This window comes from Mustela lutreola, chromosome 10, assembly GCF_030435805.1.
Source record: "Mustela lutreola isolate mMusLut2 chromosome 10, mMusLut2.pri, whole genome shotgun sequence".
NCBI lineage: Eukaryota > Metazoa > Chordata > Mammalia > Carnivora > Mustelidae > Mustela > Mustela lutreola.
Window position 1 is genome coordinate 103,685,304 of NC_081299.1, and position 18,804 is coordinate 103,704,107.

The 18,804-nt window shown below is 41.3% G+C and overlaps 2 protein-coding genes across 4 annotated transcripts in view; one reads left to right on the forward strand and one right to left on the reverse strand.

Moving 5' to 3' along the window:
• Positions 1–504: 504 nt before the first annotated feature.
• PRKAB2 (protein kinase AMP-activated non-catalytic subunit beta 2) lies at positions 505–16,971 on the reverse strand. Of its 3 annotated transcripts, XM_059136601.1 has the most exons (9): positions 16,830–16,962; positions 16,353–16,533; positions 12,208–12,374; positions 11,284–11,377; positions 10,932–11,052; positions 8,151–8,284; positions 7,388–7,456; positions 6,475–6,511; positions 505–5,296 (listed from the first exon to the last, which is right to left on the reverse strand). In XM_059136601.1, the coding sequence occupies exons 2-9, from the start codon at positions 16,506–16,508 to the stop codon at positions 5,292–5,294; spliced, it is 783 nt and encodes a 260-aa protein (XP_058992584.1). In that variant the 5' UTR covers positions 16,509–16,533; positions 16,830–16,962; the 3' UTR covers positions 505–5,291. The 3 variants fall into 3 exon arrangements, with proteins under 3 accessions (XP_058992584.1, XP_058992583.1, XP_058992582.1); XM_059136600.1 differs by lacking the exon at positions 6,475–6,511 and having other exon boundaries at positions 16,834–16,971; XM_059136599.1 differs by lacking the exon at positions 6,475–6,511.
• Positions 16,972–17,006: 35 nt separating this feature from the next.
• CHD1L (chromodomain helicase DNA binding protein 1 like) overlaps positions 17,007–18,804 on the forward strand; it is a 145,627-nt gene continuing 143,829 nt past the window's right edge. The window contains exon 1 of the mRNA XM_059136593.1: positions 17,007–17,242. The gene's annotated coding sequence lies outside the window, so the exon portion shown is untranslated. The remainder of the gene's footprint in view (positions 17,243–18,804) is intronic.

An 18,804-nucleotide genomic window follows, 5' to 3' on the forward strand; every position in this document is an offset into this window, starting at 1 on the left:
CCACTTTCATATATAACGAAGTATCTGTCTGAGAGTAAGAATAAGTCGGATCTTCATCTTTGGATGTGCATTAGAATCATCTGGGGACTCTAGTACAGATGCCTCGATCACATACCAGAGATTTCCATTTAATTAGGGATGGAGGTAAATAGATGGGGCACCAGTATTTTCATAGGACCTGCGTAGGTGATATGAATGTACACACAGGTGAAAACCCTTAGTCTAGGGCCTCAGCAAATCCAGCAGAGGAAAATAGCTAAGTATACAGCTTTATAGAATGTGCCAAATTTCAAATCCCTGAATTCACATTCCTCTAGTTAATGATGGGTTAGCCTGGAAAAGAGGAAAATTGGCAGATGGTTGGATGACACCACTTTTGTCCACACCTATGACTTCTCTTTATTCAAATGTGTTTGTGTGGCAGTTTGCATTCTTTATGTTCTGAGATCACCAAAGCAGATGGATCTTTATAATATAACCAGTGACCAATGAAGAACTCAAATATTATTGTATAATACTTTTATTCAACAATTTTCTGGGGAAAACCTCACATTTCTGTATGTGTTACATCACATAATTTTCAGACATGTCAAAGTCCAGTGACAAATGACATTTGGGGAAAAGATTTGAAACCCATTCTTGTATGCCAATTCTTGTATGCTGAAAAGCAGCCCTGTACCTCAGCACTAAAGGTTACAAAAGGCACCATTTAAAGGAGGAATCACATATTTAATTCCCTTCCAAACTATAGTCTTACTCCCCCTTTATGACAGAGCTGCACTCATTCAAAATGCTCCAGTGAAATAACCACCAGCATCCTTCAATTTACCAAAATTCAAACAAGTCTCACCTATGAGGCCCACCCTGCAGATTAGGCCTAATGGACATCAGTGAGCTTTGGCTGTTTTAAAACCACAACCTAGGTACGGTTAAGTGTTCTTTGGATGGGAACAGAAAAGAACATGATCAAATACATAATACAATACTTATGGTAGGTAGTTATCCCTTGACCACTTAACTTGACTACAAAATCCAGTGGTTTCACAGCAATCTTACTGCAAAAGCACTGTGTTCCAATGCAATTAATTCAACTCCAACTAACATTGGAACTAATAAAAAATTTAATTTTTAATGAAACTTAATCACTTCAAAGCACAATAGAGAAAAGCAAATCAAGACAAAGTCCACATTTGAATCCTACAGGGATTCCATTGTTAAGAATTGGATTTCATAAGTAACAGACTCTTGAGACTTCTTTCTTTCTTCTTATAGTTTGAAAAATAGATTGGCCTTTTTACTCCAGAGGTCTAGGATCACTGCAGAAGTGATAGCCCTTCAATCTTCCAGTATGGTGGGTCCTTAAGGAAAAATAAATGCCTAGGATCCAGAGACTTCCTAATCCCTAGCCCTCCCAGGTGCTCTATCTATAACTGGAGCTATCAGTCCCTGGTAGAAGACAGCAAGGACTTGGTTTTAAGGATGTGTCAGAATAATGTGTGAACAAATTATGTATCTGCTTATAGCCTATGCCCCAAGTCATTATCACGTTGAGAACTTAGAAATCTCTGAGAATAGAATATTTTTCAAACACACACAACATAGACGATTGCATATCATTTTTAGTTGAGGTTAAAATTTTAAAAGCCCTATTTCCCCATTTAGAAGCAGGGGATTCTATCATTAGTATGTCTCCTTCATTTCTACTCAGATTAATACAAGCAGAGTCTGGAGGTAACACTTCTTTCCAAACTTAACTTCATTTTAGCAGCATACACAGAGTAATAACACTTTGCAAAGGTTTTATCTCAGATCCATTAGGTCTACGAGAGACAAGAATTGGAGGCCTGGGATTAGTATGATCCTCTCAGAATCTCCTCTTGGACTATTCTTTTATAGGGTTTCTCTACCATATAAGCATTGTTTAAAAAAAAAAAAAAAAAGCCAATACACTTGAGGCCAGGCATGCTCATAGGGGTGCTACCTACAGTGACCAAATCCCATTCAACTCTTAAGCTTTTTTTTTTTTTAAAGATTTTATTTACTTCTTTGACAGAGATCACAGAGAAGCAGGCAGAGAGAGAGGAGGAAGCAGACTCCCTGCTGAGCAGAGAGCTGGATTCGGGGCTTGATCCCAGGACCCTGGGATCATGACCTGAGCCCAAGGCAGAGGCTTTAACCCAATGAGCCACCCAGGTGCCCCTCAACTCTAAGCTTAATTTGAGCTTTAACCATGACCAGACCAGCAGGATGACGAAACATTTGTTTTAGGTAATATTTGACCTAAAGCTCTGGTAAAAAGTCAGCTTGACAAGTGAAGGTAAAGCAGAATATAAAAGAAAGGGTAGACAAAAGGAACAAGAGACAAAGGTATGTTTATAAGTAGGTTTTGCACAATGAGATCCAAAGGATACCGGTATGTTATGTTTCATTTAATTAACCACAAGAAAAAGGCTATTTTGAGTTCTGAGCTACTTAAGCCTTTTAACTTTCCAGGATCCTTAGCTCAGTCACTCTTCCTTTTCCTCACAACCCCCAAATCATGATGTATTTTTTGAAGGATTAGCACTCCTGAAGAGTGATTTTCAAACTTTGACTCTGTGAAACTCCTATAGGAAAAAAGAACAACAAACAAAAACAAAAACAACATGTTTTTTAAAAGCTAAAAAGGTGGGGTTTTTTTCTGCCTTTTTTCATTTTCAAAATCTGCCAAGCTCTCTTCTTTAGAAAATAAACTGCCCCTTTAACCAACACAGAAGAATAAATAGGTTGTACTCTGGGCTACCTTCCTCCTTCCCTCTCTACCTTCTAGAGCAGTTTCTCGGGGGCCAAACTGTGTTTAAGAGGCTTATCAGGCCCAAGGGGTGTATCAGGAGTGTGGCGAAGGAGCGGTGCTAAAGGAGGCGTCAGACCCCCTTGCCTATCCTCTTCCACACCAGCTGGTGGGCTCTCATTTCACACTTGGCTGGGAGATTACCAAAGAACTTAGGAAACTGACACTTTCTGCACATATCCAGATTAGGAAGGTTTGAAGGCCACCAGCACCAGTGACTGGAGCCAGAGCCAGTTCACGGTAGCTGCTGGCCTGAGACACTGAAGGAATCTCTTTTCCTGCCCCACTCTACTGAGACATCTGTGTAAAAAAGTTAATACACAAACACACAGGCAATTACACTTCAATACTGCTGACAAGAAATAGCGTGATAAAACCCTCCAAGTAACAACCAAGGCTTTGAATCCTCCCATATGCTCCACTTATCTAATGGGTAGTAGAAAAAAAAAACAACAACAGTATAACTGTAGACAGTGCAGATCTTGAGAGCTGGTTATAATAGGATTTGGCCTGGATTTTTTAAATGAAAGACCACTCAAAAAGTGGTTGGGACCATAAACGGTTTCCCACAAAAGTGTTTTGCTGCAGTAAGGGGCCTCAAGTAGCTAAAGCTCAAAGTTTTAAAGTTCAAGTATTTACTCTCAGAAAGTAACCACCAAAGCACTTAGAAATTTGCATTCCCAGCAAAACAACCCCATGTTCCACTGCCTCGCTCCCAGGATCTAAGGCCTACACACCCAAAGATAGCTGTGTCATCAGCTTTGAACAAGAAAGAAAGGAGGTAGCTAAACTGACCAATGGGTACCCTTTCAGTGTGCATCTAGCATCAAGTTTGGCCTCCTTCAGTGTTGAATGTTTTGACTTGCACTTATCCTTAATGGAAGAGCCACAGACACTTGAAAAAAAAAAAAAAATGTTTTCTCTCTGAACCCTATGAGTGGATTGGATAGCTACTTTTCATTCCACAAATGAGAATCATTGACCCCACTTCTTCATCAAACACTTTAAAAAAAGAGAAAAACAAAACGGTCCTGTTTGTACTTGGTGCAGGGAAGCAATACTACTCATGGTTAGGAACCCCAGGGGTATCTTCTTGCTTCTTGGCCTACTAAGTCTAAGTTGAAGAAAATTTTTAGGTGCACCAAAGGAACCCGAATTTGTTTCTAAAACACTGTTTAGTGATATGCACAGGGCTGGCCACACTAATGTAAGCCTACAGAGGGCTAGACTACTTCTCTCCTGTTGAAGAATCTTGGGAACCATTTATCAAGAGCCTAAAATTTTCCTATTCAGTGTCTTAAGAATCATGAAGAGGCATTTTTTTAACTAAAGAAAAATGTAGGCACATAAAAATCTCCCAAAGATAAAAGACATTAAAGTGTTCCCTGGTTCCACTCCCACCTTCGAAGCTGTCTGCTCCGCAAAAGAAAATACGGAAGCAGGGCCAGGCCAGGTGGGACTAACCTCTGGGAATGTGTCAAGACAGCCTAAGCTGTGGCACTAAACTAAGAAAGTAGACCTTCTGCCCTCTGCCTTTCTTATAATGCTGAGACATATTTCTTTAGTAGAAGGGAAAACAAGTGGTAACAAAGTGGCCTGGGCCTGTGCTGGGCTGAAAAGGAGACTTTCTGGTAGCCCCAATCTGTGTGGTAGGTCAGGTCTCACATAGCCTTTGAAAGGGGTCACTGGCCAGTGACTTCTGTGTTAGGGATGGGTCAGGTATAGGATCTGAGGGAGGTTATCAAAGTAAGAACGTGAAATGAGATGAGAAAGGGTTCCTGTGGGGCATCTGGTATCATAAAAAGCACAGATTGTGCCACATACTCTAGGAATACAGAGAACCCATGCAAGGGAAAGCTGCCTCTGCAAGGAGGCAACTGTAAGTGGAACAGAAGTCTGGCACAAGCCCATCCCTTGGAAAGCCAAGGTAGCAGTGGTAGAATCTCTACCCAACAAGGATCCTGAGAGTTGGCTCTTCATCCATTTTAGGGAACAAGCTTCCTGTAATTGGTCTTTCTTGAGCTCCCCCAAAACTGGTTTTGGTGAGTCCCCACAAGCAGAGAGAACACATCTAGCTAGGAGGCTTCCATTAACCTTCCTCTCATATATGTGTGTGTGTGTGTGTATTATATATGCATATATATATATAATATACACACATATACACACATATATTTATATAACTTTTTTGTCTTAAAATAAATTCCATAAACTCATAAAGCTCCCATCTGCAATCGAATGCAAAAGCAGAGCATCCTACTCAAAGGCTCTGAAACACACATATCAGCCTCAAAGCAAATTAGCCTTCCAGTCTTGGTAAGACTGGTCCAGTCCAGAAAGGCAAGGGAGATGCTTCTCTTAAATCCTGGGAGGCAGGAAGGGATCCCTTCAGATGGGCTTATACAGCAGAGTAGTGACATACTTCTTCTTGTAGCGATGGGTTGCACTAAGGACCATCACACTATCCTGCGACAAAAAGAAATACGTAGCTGATTCGTTAGTTCAGATGACAGGTGGCTCTTCCAGCCACCAGTACTTCACAGTCACTCACTTTTAACAGAGAGAGTTGGGGAAAAAAAAAAAAAAACACAAAAACAAACAAACAAACAAAAACCAGAGAGAGTTGATATCAGATAAACAGGCTGGTTCAATTCAACTTAAATTCCAATCCTGCCTCCAACTGTTACTCTATTTGTGGCCTTGCATAATCTACTTGATGCTTCTAAGCCTTTTTTTCTCATTAGGACAAAGGATAACACCAACCATGAAAGTTATAGGAGACTCTCTGGCACAGTACCTGACACATAGCAGATGCTGAAGAAATATTACTTTCCTACCATCTTACCCCCTTCCCTACCTCAAATTTGAATACTGGCCTTAAAACTAGCGTGACAGAGGGGAAGATCTCCTGACATTCATTTGGAGAAGTCTAAAATGCAGTGAGAAGAAAGGGGAGTGATTTTATTTTTTTTCCATTTCCAAGCCCCAAAGCAAGTCTAATTTCCGTTTCATGCAGGGATGAACTTTAAAAGTTCATTCTAATCAAGAGGAGACTCAGGAATCCCTCTCTATCCTTGAACAAAGTAGACCCCAAAAATCTTCCTTGAAAAGACACTCAATCCAATGGATCAACTCACACAGCCTAAACACTCTAACAGAACCTGGAGTGGGTCAAGGGCAAGCTGAATCACAGTAATCAAGACCCTGATCTGCGTTAGAACCAATGTGCCAAGTAAGAGGTACTGTTTCCCTGGCTGTGTTACAGCTCAAGGGTATGCCATAGGAGGAGATGGTAGGCCCGGGAGCATCAGTTGATAGTCAAGGAGCAGTTACAGGAGGCAAAATTCAGTCTGATTCAAAGAACCCAAGCAAATCCAACTGAGAAACCAATCCATCTTCCCAATTTCCCATACACTGAGTTATCTACAATGAATGCTGCTCAGATTAACATTCTGTGTCCAGAGTATGCTGATCACAGCCTAAATATGACAGACGCTAGGAAGGTAAAAAAAAAATTGGCTCCAGGAACGGTCAGAAATGAAGAGCAGAGGAGAGAAAAACCTTGGAAAGACCTGGCACAGAGATCTCTAGGAAAGAACGTGGAGTGAGGACAGGAGGACCTGAGTCCTCTCTCTGGTACTTACTGGTATTATGACCTTCTCTGAGCCTTAGTTTCTTTATCTATAAAACAGGGGTTAAAAATAATACTTACCTCACAAGGTTATTATAAAATTTAAATTCAATAATATATATTTGAAAAGTACCACATAATCTATTAAAGGTAGCTGTATCAGTGATTTCCCTAATCTGGCTGCACATCTAAGAAATAAAAGCAGCCTAAAAAAACAAGTACTGGGGGTCCATCCTAGATGACTTGTTCAGAATCTCTGGGACTGTAGGCTTTGGAACTGTATTTTTACAAATTTCCCCAGGTGATTCTGACAAGGGTCAGCCTAGTCTGATAACTACGGAGCCATATAAAACTCCATTCCAATAGCCAAACCACAAAGACATGACAAGACTGAAAAGGTATTTTCAACCCAGACTCTAACACAGCAGAGAAGCTAAGGACTCTAGAATTGGAGGGGACAGAGCAAATCTGGTCACACTCCTCCTTCACCTGGTGTAGTGGAGAGATGCAGCACTCAAGAGCAGCTCACATCCACCTTTAAAAAGCAAAAGCCTTAATCACATCCAAGCATTCTCTGACCTGGAAGATCAACTTGTTTTGCCTGCAAATGAAATCCTAGTGCTGTGAACTCCAATCTAATGAAGTAGGTGGTACAAAAGGTACAGCTATCCAGAAAGAAACCAGGAAGTGAACAAGTTCATTCAATCATAGGGCAATTCAGCTAGCCAGAACATAGGGATGGAGACTAAGATTAAATACAAACAAACAAAAAACCCACCTACCAGTTAAAAAAAAAGCAAGTTCATCTCCTATAATTTGACCTTACACCAAGCTTTAGCGTCAGTGAGGTAGCAGGGGAAGTAAGCACTGGAGAAAACGTTACCCCGGTCCTCCCATTTTGGGAAAGAGGCAGGCCCACCACTTACCTTAATGGATAATGCATAGAGATGGTTCAGCATAACATGATTGGGCTCAGGAAGCAAGGCTGGGTCACACTAAGAGAGAAATAAAAAAATCACTAAATGGAGTTAAGTGCACAGTTTTGATTGAAACAGTTTACTCTTCCTTAGAGCTCTTTGGAACTGTTGAGAAATGCTAAACTAGAATGTGTATTTTTTTTAAATAATACACTCATCCTAGTACATATCAATTTTTATGTTCTCATTACAGAGAATTAGGAAAATTCTGAGTCCAGGACAGAAACTCTAAGCCTTAGCATCTATTTATCTCCTTTAATAGCACTAAAACAAAAATCTTGCCCACAACACATATAGAAGATTTGTGTTAAGAGACAAAATAATCTTAGTGGGAATCAAGTGGATTGACTAAAGATGTAAATTATATGGAAAAAAGAAACCAAAAACCAACCCAAATACTCCCTTTGTATATCCCCAAATGGTACGTATGTCTTATCTTGTGTTGGACTGGAAGTCCCAGAAATTGGCTCTAGCAATCCATGGCTCTGAGTCTAATTCATTAGGACCAGAAGATAACTATGAATTTTGGTATTAGTACCTGGAAAAGTAACAACTCGACCCTAGAAAAAGGAACCTGTAATGCTATCGAAATGTATATTATTTATATTCTCGACATTGCTTTGTAATAACCCCGACCTCTAGTATTACTAACTTTGGCTCCAATGGTCCTAATAACCCCCAGATGCTGCAGCAATTCTCTCAGAGTACTCACAGAAATATTAGTGTCCTTGTTAAGAATAACTTGAAGAAGGTGAGGAGGTAGGATGGGTGGGGATTTGAATCTCTCCTCAGATCGAAACACATACATTTCTTGACCATAAGGCCCTGGGGGAGAGCTGGAAAGGTCTGGAAGAGATTTATCCAAATATAAGGGAAAGTTGTGGAGCTAGTAAAACTGCATGGAAAAAACTATCAATACATGGCAGCTAATATTAAATACAGTCATAGATCATAAACTTGTAACCTGCTGGTCTACAACTGTAATGCAAAGTAAAAGTCTGAGTCTTCTTGAATATGAACTCTGAAATTCCTCAACATGGTAACATGATGTAGACAACAGAGGAGGGGATGAGAAGCGAAAGGCATAGGTTCAGAGGAGAACTACTCTATTTATCAGTTGTATGATTAGAACAAATCCTTCCAATATGGTCAGTTTCTTCATTAATAAACTGAAAGATAATCTCTACCCTATTTCACAATGTTTTCACAGGAATGAAAGGAGATAACAGACGTGACAATGCCTTGTAAACTGCCAAAAGATGTGAAAAAATTAGATTTTTTCTTTTTTTCCACACAAGAACAGATAACAAGGCTATAAACACTAAGACTGCTGGTACTACAATGATTGCAACAATGAGGACAAGATTACTAACAACGTAGTAGTTGTTACGGAAATGTAAATCAAGTAACACTTCACACTCATTAAGATGGCTGTAACAAAAACACACACAGTAATAATGGTTGGTGAGGATGTGGAAAAACTGGAACATTTGTACAATCCCCGTTGCTGCTGGGAATGTAAAATGGTGCAAGAACTTTGGAAAACAGTTGGGCAATTTCTCCAAAAGCTGAACTTGAAGTTGGCATATGACCCAGAAATTATACTCTTGGGAAATGAAAACAAGTCCACACAAAGACTTAAGCACAAATGTTGAGAACATTGTTTTTAACATACAAAAAGTGGAAACGATCCAAATGTGCATCAGCTAATGAATCCCTACAATGGAACTTTATTCAGCCATAAAAAGGTGTGAAGTACTGAGACATATTATAACATAGATGAACCCTGAAAATGTGCTAAGTGAAAGAAGCCAAACACCAAACACCACACACACTGCATGATCCCATTTATATGAAAAGGTCCCAAATGGGGAAATCCATACAGACACAAAGTAGATCAGGAAACTGGTGAAAGAGAGAAGAGTGAGATATCAAAAGTATGCGCGTCTTCTTTTACACAATGATGATTCCCTATCTACTGCTCATCAGTTGCTTCTCTAGAATCATATAATCCAAAAATGTAGAATTGCAAGTAGTCTCATCACTTAACTCAGTATAATTAAGCCTTTGTTAATCACTGCCCCACCAGTCAAAATGAATGTTCAGCTTTACTTACTGGGCTTGTATAATGAAAACTATTTTTACGATTTTCATCAACAATTATTATACTCTTGATTGGTCTTTTAGAAGCTGCATAAGCCACCTCTGTGCCCTGAGATTCCACTTTGGGTCGTGTCTCCACAGATGAGAATCAACTGAGATTCTAAGCCTCTGATTTTCGTGATACGGAACTGAGAACCAGAAAGGCTGAAGGACCTGTGCATGACTTCAAAGCTAGTGAGTAGCCTGGGCAGGCTCTGAACTCACAAGGGAACAGTATACCCACTGGGAACAGGTTGCACAATTCTTTAGACAGTTACAGCCTTTAATATAATAACTAAAATGGTAACTGTGAGAGTGGTTAGCAAATCAGTCTTCTGATGCTGTAGCAAATGTGATGAAAGCCATGGGAAAAAGTAAGATTGGGAGAAACAAAAGGATACAGGTCTTTTCCTCTAACAGGAAAATTATTTTTTCATCAAAAACTTACAAAATTTCAGTTAACATACACATAAAAGAGTTGTGGGGGTTTTGTAACCCTTTCTCCCCAGAGACAGTCATAGCTGGAGGACCATATAAAACTGTGGAACACCCAGCCTAGCTATTAAACTGGCAGGATTAAGCTAATGCAGAGGCAACTAAACAAGGCAAACCAGACAGAACTAGTCTCAGCTGGTGAAACTGCCAGCAGGTCAATGAAAACTTGAAATATTGCTAGAAACAGCTTTTTAAACTATGGACTATAATCCATTAGTGGCTAATGAAAGAAAGGATAAAATAGAAAATAGAGTGTATCAAATATAACAAAGACAGACATTCTGCTAAGACTTGTCTTACAGTGTGCATGTGTGTGTTTGTGTGTGTGAGACAAAAAGAGAGGGAGAGAGATGGAAACAGGAAGAGAGGTGGGAAGAGAGAGACTGGGTTACAATACCTAAAAAAAAAGTCTTACTGTAGATCTTGGTTAAAAAGTTTGAAATCAAATACACTAGACTGAGTTTTTTTCCCCTCTCAGATAAGACCTAAATGTTCAGAGGACAAACATATATATAGAGATATATATATGGCTGTAAAACATGTATGTGATTCAGAGGATTCCTGAGAAAATGAAAAACAAAACCACTCTTGGGAAGAAACATGCATTATAGGAAAAACACATCAAGAAAGAGCAAATACGGGGCGCCTAGGTGGCTCAGTGGGTTAAAGCCTTTGCCTTGGACTCAGGTCATGATCCCAGGGTCCTGGCTCTCTGCTCAGTAGGAAGCCTGCTTTCCTTCCTCTCTCTCTGCCTACTTGTGATCTCTGTCTGTCAAATAAATATATAAAATCTTAAAAAAAAAAAGTTATAAAAAAATTTAAAAAAAAAAAGAATGAGCAAATACTATAAAATTACCTCGACAAGATGTCTCCGAGCTTTCCATTGAATCTAGCTTTAAAGCATCAAACACCTCGAAGTCAGATTTCTTGACATGGATCAAATTGTTAATTGTGCCAAGCTGACTGGTAACCACAGGCTGAAACAATGAAAGGAAAATATTCATATACCCTGTTTTAAATTCATCTCTTCCATCTAACTCTCCTGTTTTAAAAAATGATCATGCTCGACACCTCCATCTTTAATCAAGAGAGAAATCCTCTAGTGTAGGAGCCCATCAATCCTGAAAGCAATGACATTGACACCAAGGGGAATAAAAGACAAAAGGTCAAAGTAAGTTAATGGTTACCCTTAGAGATCAAGGCCTTACCTCTGATGGATCATGAACCCACTGTCCATCCACGAAGAACTTGTACTGGTGCTCTCCCTCAGGAAGGTCTAAGATGGCAACAAAGTCATTATGGCTACAGAAGAAAACAGAAGGTTAAACAAGCCAAGTTCCTGTTAAAGACAGAATGTCAATGTAAAAACCATGAGACACTCACAACATACAACAGTGATCTCCCACTTCCTAAGCAATTGTCCCCACTGGAATAAAAAATGTATAGACCCATTCTCCTTTTCTGTATCACCTTGAGCACATATTTGCCAGCCCCTCCCAATAACTTTAGTTCTTAATATCTGGAAAAGAATAATAGATGTTAATCCCCCAAAATGATTCACCTTAGTACAACTAATTTGCTTCAGTAGGAACAGATCCTTCACAAGTGTAAAGAAGAGAGCAGGTAGCTTCAGAATACAGAAGTGCCTCAAGGTACCATTTTCCATATTTTGGTGAGCACTTTCTGAAAAATAACCTACTGAAAAAGGGCCATTCTGATTACCAAGTAGTTCATTATTGCTCTGCAAGCAACAGCTCACATTACTACCTAGAACATCAATTGTGTTTTTAGTGCAGAAGTCAGAACAAGCGGGCTCAGCCAGTTACAGATGACTTCCCACAGGCATAAACAGGACTTGTGTTAACACAGTCCTAGAGAATGTACCCACAAAGCTGTATGATAAGTTCCTCTGAGGCAATGACATTCTAACTGGTTAAGCATTTCTGACTCACTATGAGATTAAAAAAAAAAAAAAAAAAAAGCCACAGATGTAATCACTGGCCACAGAAAATGTTCTAGAGAGAGTCCCTAGTGGGTGGAGAGGAGCAGTCCAGCCAGGTCTCTCTCCTGAGTAGGAAAATCAGGTCTGTACTCCTAGACCCTGTAGACTCAACCAAGATACTTGTCTTCACCTCTTAATCAGTGGAATCTTGGTGCTCCAATTGTTGAAGGACCCAGAGATGAAGACCTCCTTGCCTCCTTCAGACCAGCGGATAACAGTGGGCCGGGCCTGCTGTGTGGGCTTTACGGAGTCCTCCAAATCCTGCTGCCATGATACAAACTCTTTGTCCCCTGGGAGCTGTAAGAAGCATTAGGTCATCCCTAAATTGTGACCCAGGAACTCTTAAAAGGTCCTCCCTAGGGCAGAGAGAGGTGCTAGGTTTCTGGGAAGGATCAGTAAGCCTTGAAGTTAGCAACTGAATCAGATTTTGAATATACTATAGAGAAATAACCCATCTAGGACCAAATGGTCAATTGTGCCCAAAGCACAGCCTAACTTTAGAGTTTGATTAGATCACTCACTCTTTTAGAGCCTGAGGATCTCCCTTTCAGAAAAGAGGTGGGGGAAGCTTACTTCTCCCTGTTCCAGATTAACCTACGAGCAGGCAATTACGACATGCTTCTGAGTCTCTTTAAGAGAAAAAAATATGAAAAAAAAGTACACTTCCATAAAAAATAATAAAGTTATCCAGGTATTTTTCACATGTAAATGTGAATAGCTCTGAATTATCAGTTGTAATGCAAGTTTGAGACACTGAAATTCATAAGTAATTCATAAACTTCATTTTGGCTAATTGGTTACAAAAAGGACATTAAAAGTATAGGAAAATTGTATCATTGGTTTCTTAATTAAAAAAAAAAAATTTTTAAGGATTTTATTCATTTATTTGACAGAGAGATCACAAATAGGCAGACAGGCAGGCAGGGGTGGAGGTGGAGGAGAGGAAGCAGGCTCCCTGCTGAGCAGAAAGCCCAATGTGGGGCTTGATCCCAGGACCCTGAGATCATGACCTGAGCCCAAGACAGAGGCTTAATCCACTGAGTAGCCCAGGAGCCCCTGGTTTCTTAATTTTTGAGAATCAGAGGATCAGATAAAAAACAAAGCTTCCTTTTACAAAAGCGGTTCCAATATCAAATTAACCATCTTTTAGAACAAGAGTTGGCAGACTATAGCCAGGGAGCCATATGCTTTTTTTTTTTTTTTTTAAGATTTTATTTATTTGACAGACAGAGATCACAAGTAGGCAGAGAGGTAGGCAAAGAGGGAGGGGGGAAGCAGGCTCCCCACTGAGCAGAGAGCCCCATGCAGGGCTGGATCCCAGGACCCCGGGATCATGACCTGAGCCAAAGGCAGAGGCTTTAACTCACTGAGCCACCCAGGCGCCTCGTCATATGCTTTTATAAATAAACTTCTTTGGAAAATAGCCACACTCTTTCATTTAAATATTATCTATAACTGCTTTCATGCTAAGCAAAACTGAAGAACAGACAGAGGCTGTATGGTCCACAAGGTCTAAAATATTTACTGTATGGTCCCTTACAGAAAAAGTTTGCTGATCCCCACTTCAGATTGGTTTAAATGACTTTAGTAAACAGGACTGTACTGTATCAAGTAAAAACATTCCCAAATAAAATAATGTGAGTTAAAAAAAGGATTAACTTATTCATTTGGGCTTTATTTTGAAAATGGCTAGGGTAGTCTACCTTCCATACGGTCTCTCAATAGTCCTCAAAACTATACTGTGAGACAAGAGGAGCAGTATAAACTTAAGTAAACAGAGAAACAAGTGAAGGGACTTTCACATTACATAAGGAAAAGTCATAAGTGAAAAGCTTTATCTCCATACTCTAAGGCAATGCACTGTTGCCTGACTGGCTTCATTAGAATGACAGAAATTTTTACATATGCCTAAGAATAACTCTCAGCTTCTGATTTAGATATAGGGTCTAGGAATCTGTTTTTAAAAAGATTCACAGAGGGTGCCTGGGTGGCTCAGTGGGTTAGGCCACTGCCTTCAGCTCCGGTCATGATCTCAGGGTCCTGGGATAGAGTTCCGCATCGGGCTCGCTGCTCAGCAGGGAGCCTGCTTCCTCCTCTCATTCTGCCTGCCTCTCCATCTACTTGTGATCTCTGTCAAATAAATAAATAAAATCTTAAAAAAAAAAAAAAGATTCACAGAGAATAATACTGATTGTCAAAATAAAGGAAAAAACTCTACAGATACATCCTAAAATATTTACAGATAAAATAATATTTGATAGGATGTTTGGAATTCATTTCAAAATAACTGGGGGGGGGGAGTGGCTTGGGGTACAGAAGATATAAATTTGTTCACAATTTGATCATTGTTTAAACTGGGTGATGGGTATATAGGAGTTCATTACATATTCTACTCTGAAACATAGAATATGTTTCCAAATTTCCATGCAGTGTTTAAACAAATCTCAAGTGATTCTAATGTGCAAATAGGATTGAGAACCAGTGAACTAGTCCTCTGAAGAAGACTGGTGGCATTTGAAGCAATGTAGGCCCCACTGCCACTTTTCTATGAGTTACTTTCATGATTTAGTATTTTCAGTTCAGAATTTGAAAGCTAGAAACTATTAATATGCCTAGCTTTGGAAGAAAGAACTTCCACATATGACATGACACTCCTGTGGCAGGTCTTTCTAACAGAAAGACCATTTACTCCAAGTTAAATCGTCACCAAAATCATCAGGAAAAGAGGCAAAACAATGAGAACTACAGTTTGAAAATGTTTAAGTAAAACAATGAAGGAAGATGTAAAGAGACTAGATTGAGAACTATAAAATTTAAATGTAGAATAGGCCTTAGGAATTACCTGAAACAATGTCCTTATTCACAAATGGCAAGACTGAGGTTAGGGAAAGAATGAAACAAAATAAGCTCCATTTCAGATGGACCAACCTGGGCTTTTATCCAGCACACCGGTTATTGCAGTCACAGTCTGACAATACACTGTACTTAAATCCTGAGTCATCGATGTAGGAAAAGGGTAAAATTATGAGGTGGATCACCTTGAAAAAGCTTTGAAGAAGTAAATTCAAATGACTGGATAGATGGCCCAAATGTTGAGGAAGAAGTTCTGAAGTGGGAGATAGAAGAAAGGAATGGAGAAGAAACCCCAGGAAGTGTTTTTTTTTTTTTCTTTTATCACCTTCACTTCTTTTTCTGTAGTTACGTTCTCAATTGGGATTCAAGAAAATAAACAGAATCCAAATTTTATGTGTTACCTATGGGGCAAAGCATTCTTTACTCTCTAAAACCCCAGTTTGGTGAAAGGTTTGAAATGACAGGAAACATCAAATGCACCCGAATCTCTTCAATCCCTCAATTTTTGTACTTTATCCCACTCGTACTGACTGCAGGGATCATTGTATTTCATGCTGACAGCTCTAAATGTGAATAGAAACATTCGGATGGTAAGCACATTGCTGTCAGCTCCATCTAACTCGTCTATGGGTGAGCACAAGTTGCCACTTTTCTGAAAGTCCTTGCATTTAAGAGCAAGGTCTTCCGGGCAGCTGTGGGTTGCCCTTTTTCAGTGAAGCTAACAGCATGTACTACTGGATGTGAAGAAATCCTGGAATCATTTGATCTCCTACTACAAAATGTAACTGGGCGTGAAAGAAGCACCTCAGTCACCACAATATAAAGTATGAGATGAAAATTGAGCAGTCAACCAAAGGAGGTCCTTTCTTGACCCCCAAGACTAGTAAAAAGTATCAAATAAGCAAGTGGTTGCTGCTCACAATCATGCCAAAGAGGGTAAGGATCAGAAGCGCGGAATTCTTAGAAGGGCAAAAATGATACGGATGCATAGAAACTGCCAGGAAAAAGAAGTTCATTTACCCACCACAGGTTTGAGAAACTGCCGCCGATGATCAGCAACTCAGGCAACCAACCATCTTAAGTTTTCTACCTAGGTTTACAACCTATAAACTCATCAGTACTCTAAACGCGGGCACTTGCCAGTTAGAAAATCCAGGGGTGGGGTGGGGGTGGGGGCTTACAGTCCCCATAGTAAAAATATGGCCAACAGATTAATCGAGAAACAAAAACTCTGCCTCTATCCTATTCTGAGAGAGCACCGCAGTAGTAATTACCCCCAACATCTCCGTCCCCCCCCCCCCAAATTCCTCTAATTCAGAAAACCGCAACCTGGCTCAGTGGGACAAGAACCAGGAAGGGGAGGAGGAGCTCTGACCCCCAGCCGGCTGCAGCTGCGCCCATTGAGGGCGGGGGGACGCTCACCTTGGAGTCCGGCAGGCTGAAGACGCTAGGATCGTCGGTACTCCCCACCATGATTTTATGCTCCTTGCCCGGCGCATGGCCGCCGGCGCCCTCGGCGCGTGAAGACTTGGAGCCGTGGCGCTCGCCAGCCACCCGGTCGCTGGTGGTGTTTCCCATGGCTGCAGCTCGAGTCGAGGGCCACCTGCCGTGTGGAACAACACAGGACTAGGAATACCCCGGCAGCCGCGTCAGGGGCGCCCCCGGCTCCGCCCCTGCGCCTGGGGACCCAGGCAAGGGAATCCCCGCCCCAGAGAAGCCGTGCCCGGGATCCCCTCTTTCCCCGGCCTCCAGGAGGGCCCGAACCCCCCACCCCAAAACCCTCTCGACGCCCGCTGCTCAGGAATCCCACTTTCGGGAACACCCGGCATCCCAGCGCTCACTGCCCGGGGGCGTCCCCCTCCTCAATCCCCTCCCGTGATGCTCTCCCCCCTCCCCTACCCACTAGTGCGATGGCTGTTCTGCGGATAAGGCCACCAATAAAGTTATTGAAATTGAAGCCGCGCCCGGGGCTAGCGATCCGGGTTTCCTCCTAAAATGGCTACAAGGCCAGTGGCGCGAGACCCGCCCCGCGCGCGTTCCCTACAGCCGCGCGGCCACGGCTCCTGAAGCTCGCGGGCCCCTCTAGCCGCCATCGCCTCTATGGTGGGCAGCCTCCGGCGCCGGGCGGGGGCGCCAGCAATGCGGTTAGCCTCGGGGAAATGCCCCCCCCGGGGCACTGGACCAGAAACCGCTAGTGCGGTCAGCTCCAGGGCCTGCCTTCGGGAGGAAACGGTCTCCGGATGATAATTAGGGCCACCTCCCTGTACCTGGAGATGCGGCGCTTTCTTCCCGGCCGCCTCACCTGGCTTCAGGTTAGCCAAAACGTTTTCTCAGCAGCGTTTTTACGGGAGGCAACCCGGGGAGGTGGGTTCCCATGGGGAATTAAAAGCCGGACTTCCTACTGGAGTCAGAAGGAAGTAGCGGCAGTTGTTTGAGATTCAAGCTAACTGCTGTGGGGAGCGGTCAGCCCCAACCGAGACCCAGGGAAGAAGGGGTCATTAGGAGATAAACCTTGACAAATTAGTGAAACGTTAGTCTGAAGACGAGGAGAAAGCTATTCTAAGCCAAGAAACAGCATATGCAATGAGCCACTCGAAAAGAAATCCAGTTTGAGAAACAGAGCAACAAAAACATCAGAAGGAACGCTGATAGCAGGAAAGAACAAAGATTGTCCTCGAGCTGGGACAGATCTAGGTCTTTACTGATAATTGATGGTACTTATATGGTATTTACGAATTCTTACTTTGTATTATAATCATGTGCATGTCTAATTCTCTGCTAGAAACCCTTTTCACTCAGTATGTGTTACCCAGATCATCAAGCAGCATAGGCATCACCTGGGAGCTTTTTAGAAATGTAGAATCTGAGGCTCTATCCTACAGAAAGCAGAATCTGCATTTTAACAAGATCCTCAGGGGGAATGTGTATACATTTTTAAGTGTAAGAAGCACTGCTTAGACAGCTGGCAGAGAGCAAATCTAGATTTGATTACTTTTCATATTGTGCTTGCATCTTGTACTGAGTAAGTTTTTAATAAACATTTGCCCAATGAAGGGTACATGAATACTGTTTACTGCATTTCTACCAAGATAATACCACTTAAATAGCCAGTGATGGGGAATCCCAAGTCGTACAAGGCCACTCTTTCTGAATGAGCAGCTCTATTTGTTGAAAAGTTTATTTTTAATTGCAAACCCATTTACTTGAGTTCGGCAAATCCACTTCTCTGCCTTTTGTCTTTCCTCTGTGCCTAGTAAACTCAGTTATTCTCTAGCTCTTAACCAAGGCACTTTGCAGAAAAAGGTACGTTTTTACTGTGATCTTTTGCAGGTCCCTCCAAAGTCTCCACTGCCTGGTTACCTCCTCTTTGGTCCCTACCGTTGTCCTCCCCACCAGTTCCTCTCTTTCTTTCCATGGGACTCTGAAGCAAGGCCCTTGAAGTAGTAATACATTAAATCTTAACTTGTGTACTATTCAGCTTTCTAACCGCAAGTTGGTTTCTCTATGCCAAATAATATGTTCCTGGTGTATGCCTTAGAATAGTCAGATCAGCATTGGAGAGGCAAACCAGGTATTACATTGGCCAATGGAAAACTTACAAAGAAAAGAATTAAACTGCTTGTAAAAACTAAATACAAGTGCTTTCAGGGTTATCTCCTTTGGTGGATTACCCATGACACTGTTTTGCTCTAATAGTATTTATAAGTCAGTCAATAGTTAATAAAGTCAACCTTGCATATTACATATTCTGACACAGGAGAAAGTAATTAACACTGTAGGATGGATTAATTGCTTCTTTCTAGTCCCAAGTTTGTTTGTTTATTTGCTGCCATTCCAATGTCCTCTCTTGCCTTGGAGAGGGAAAGAAAAGGAG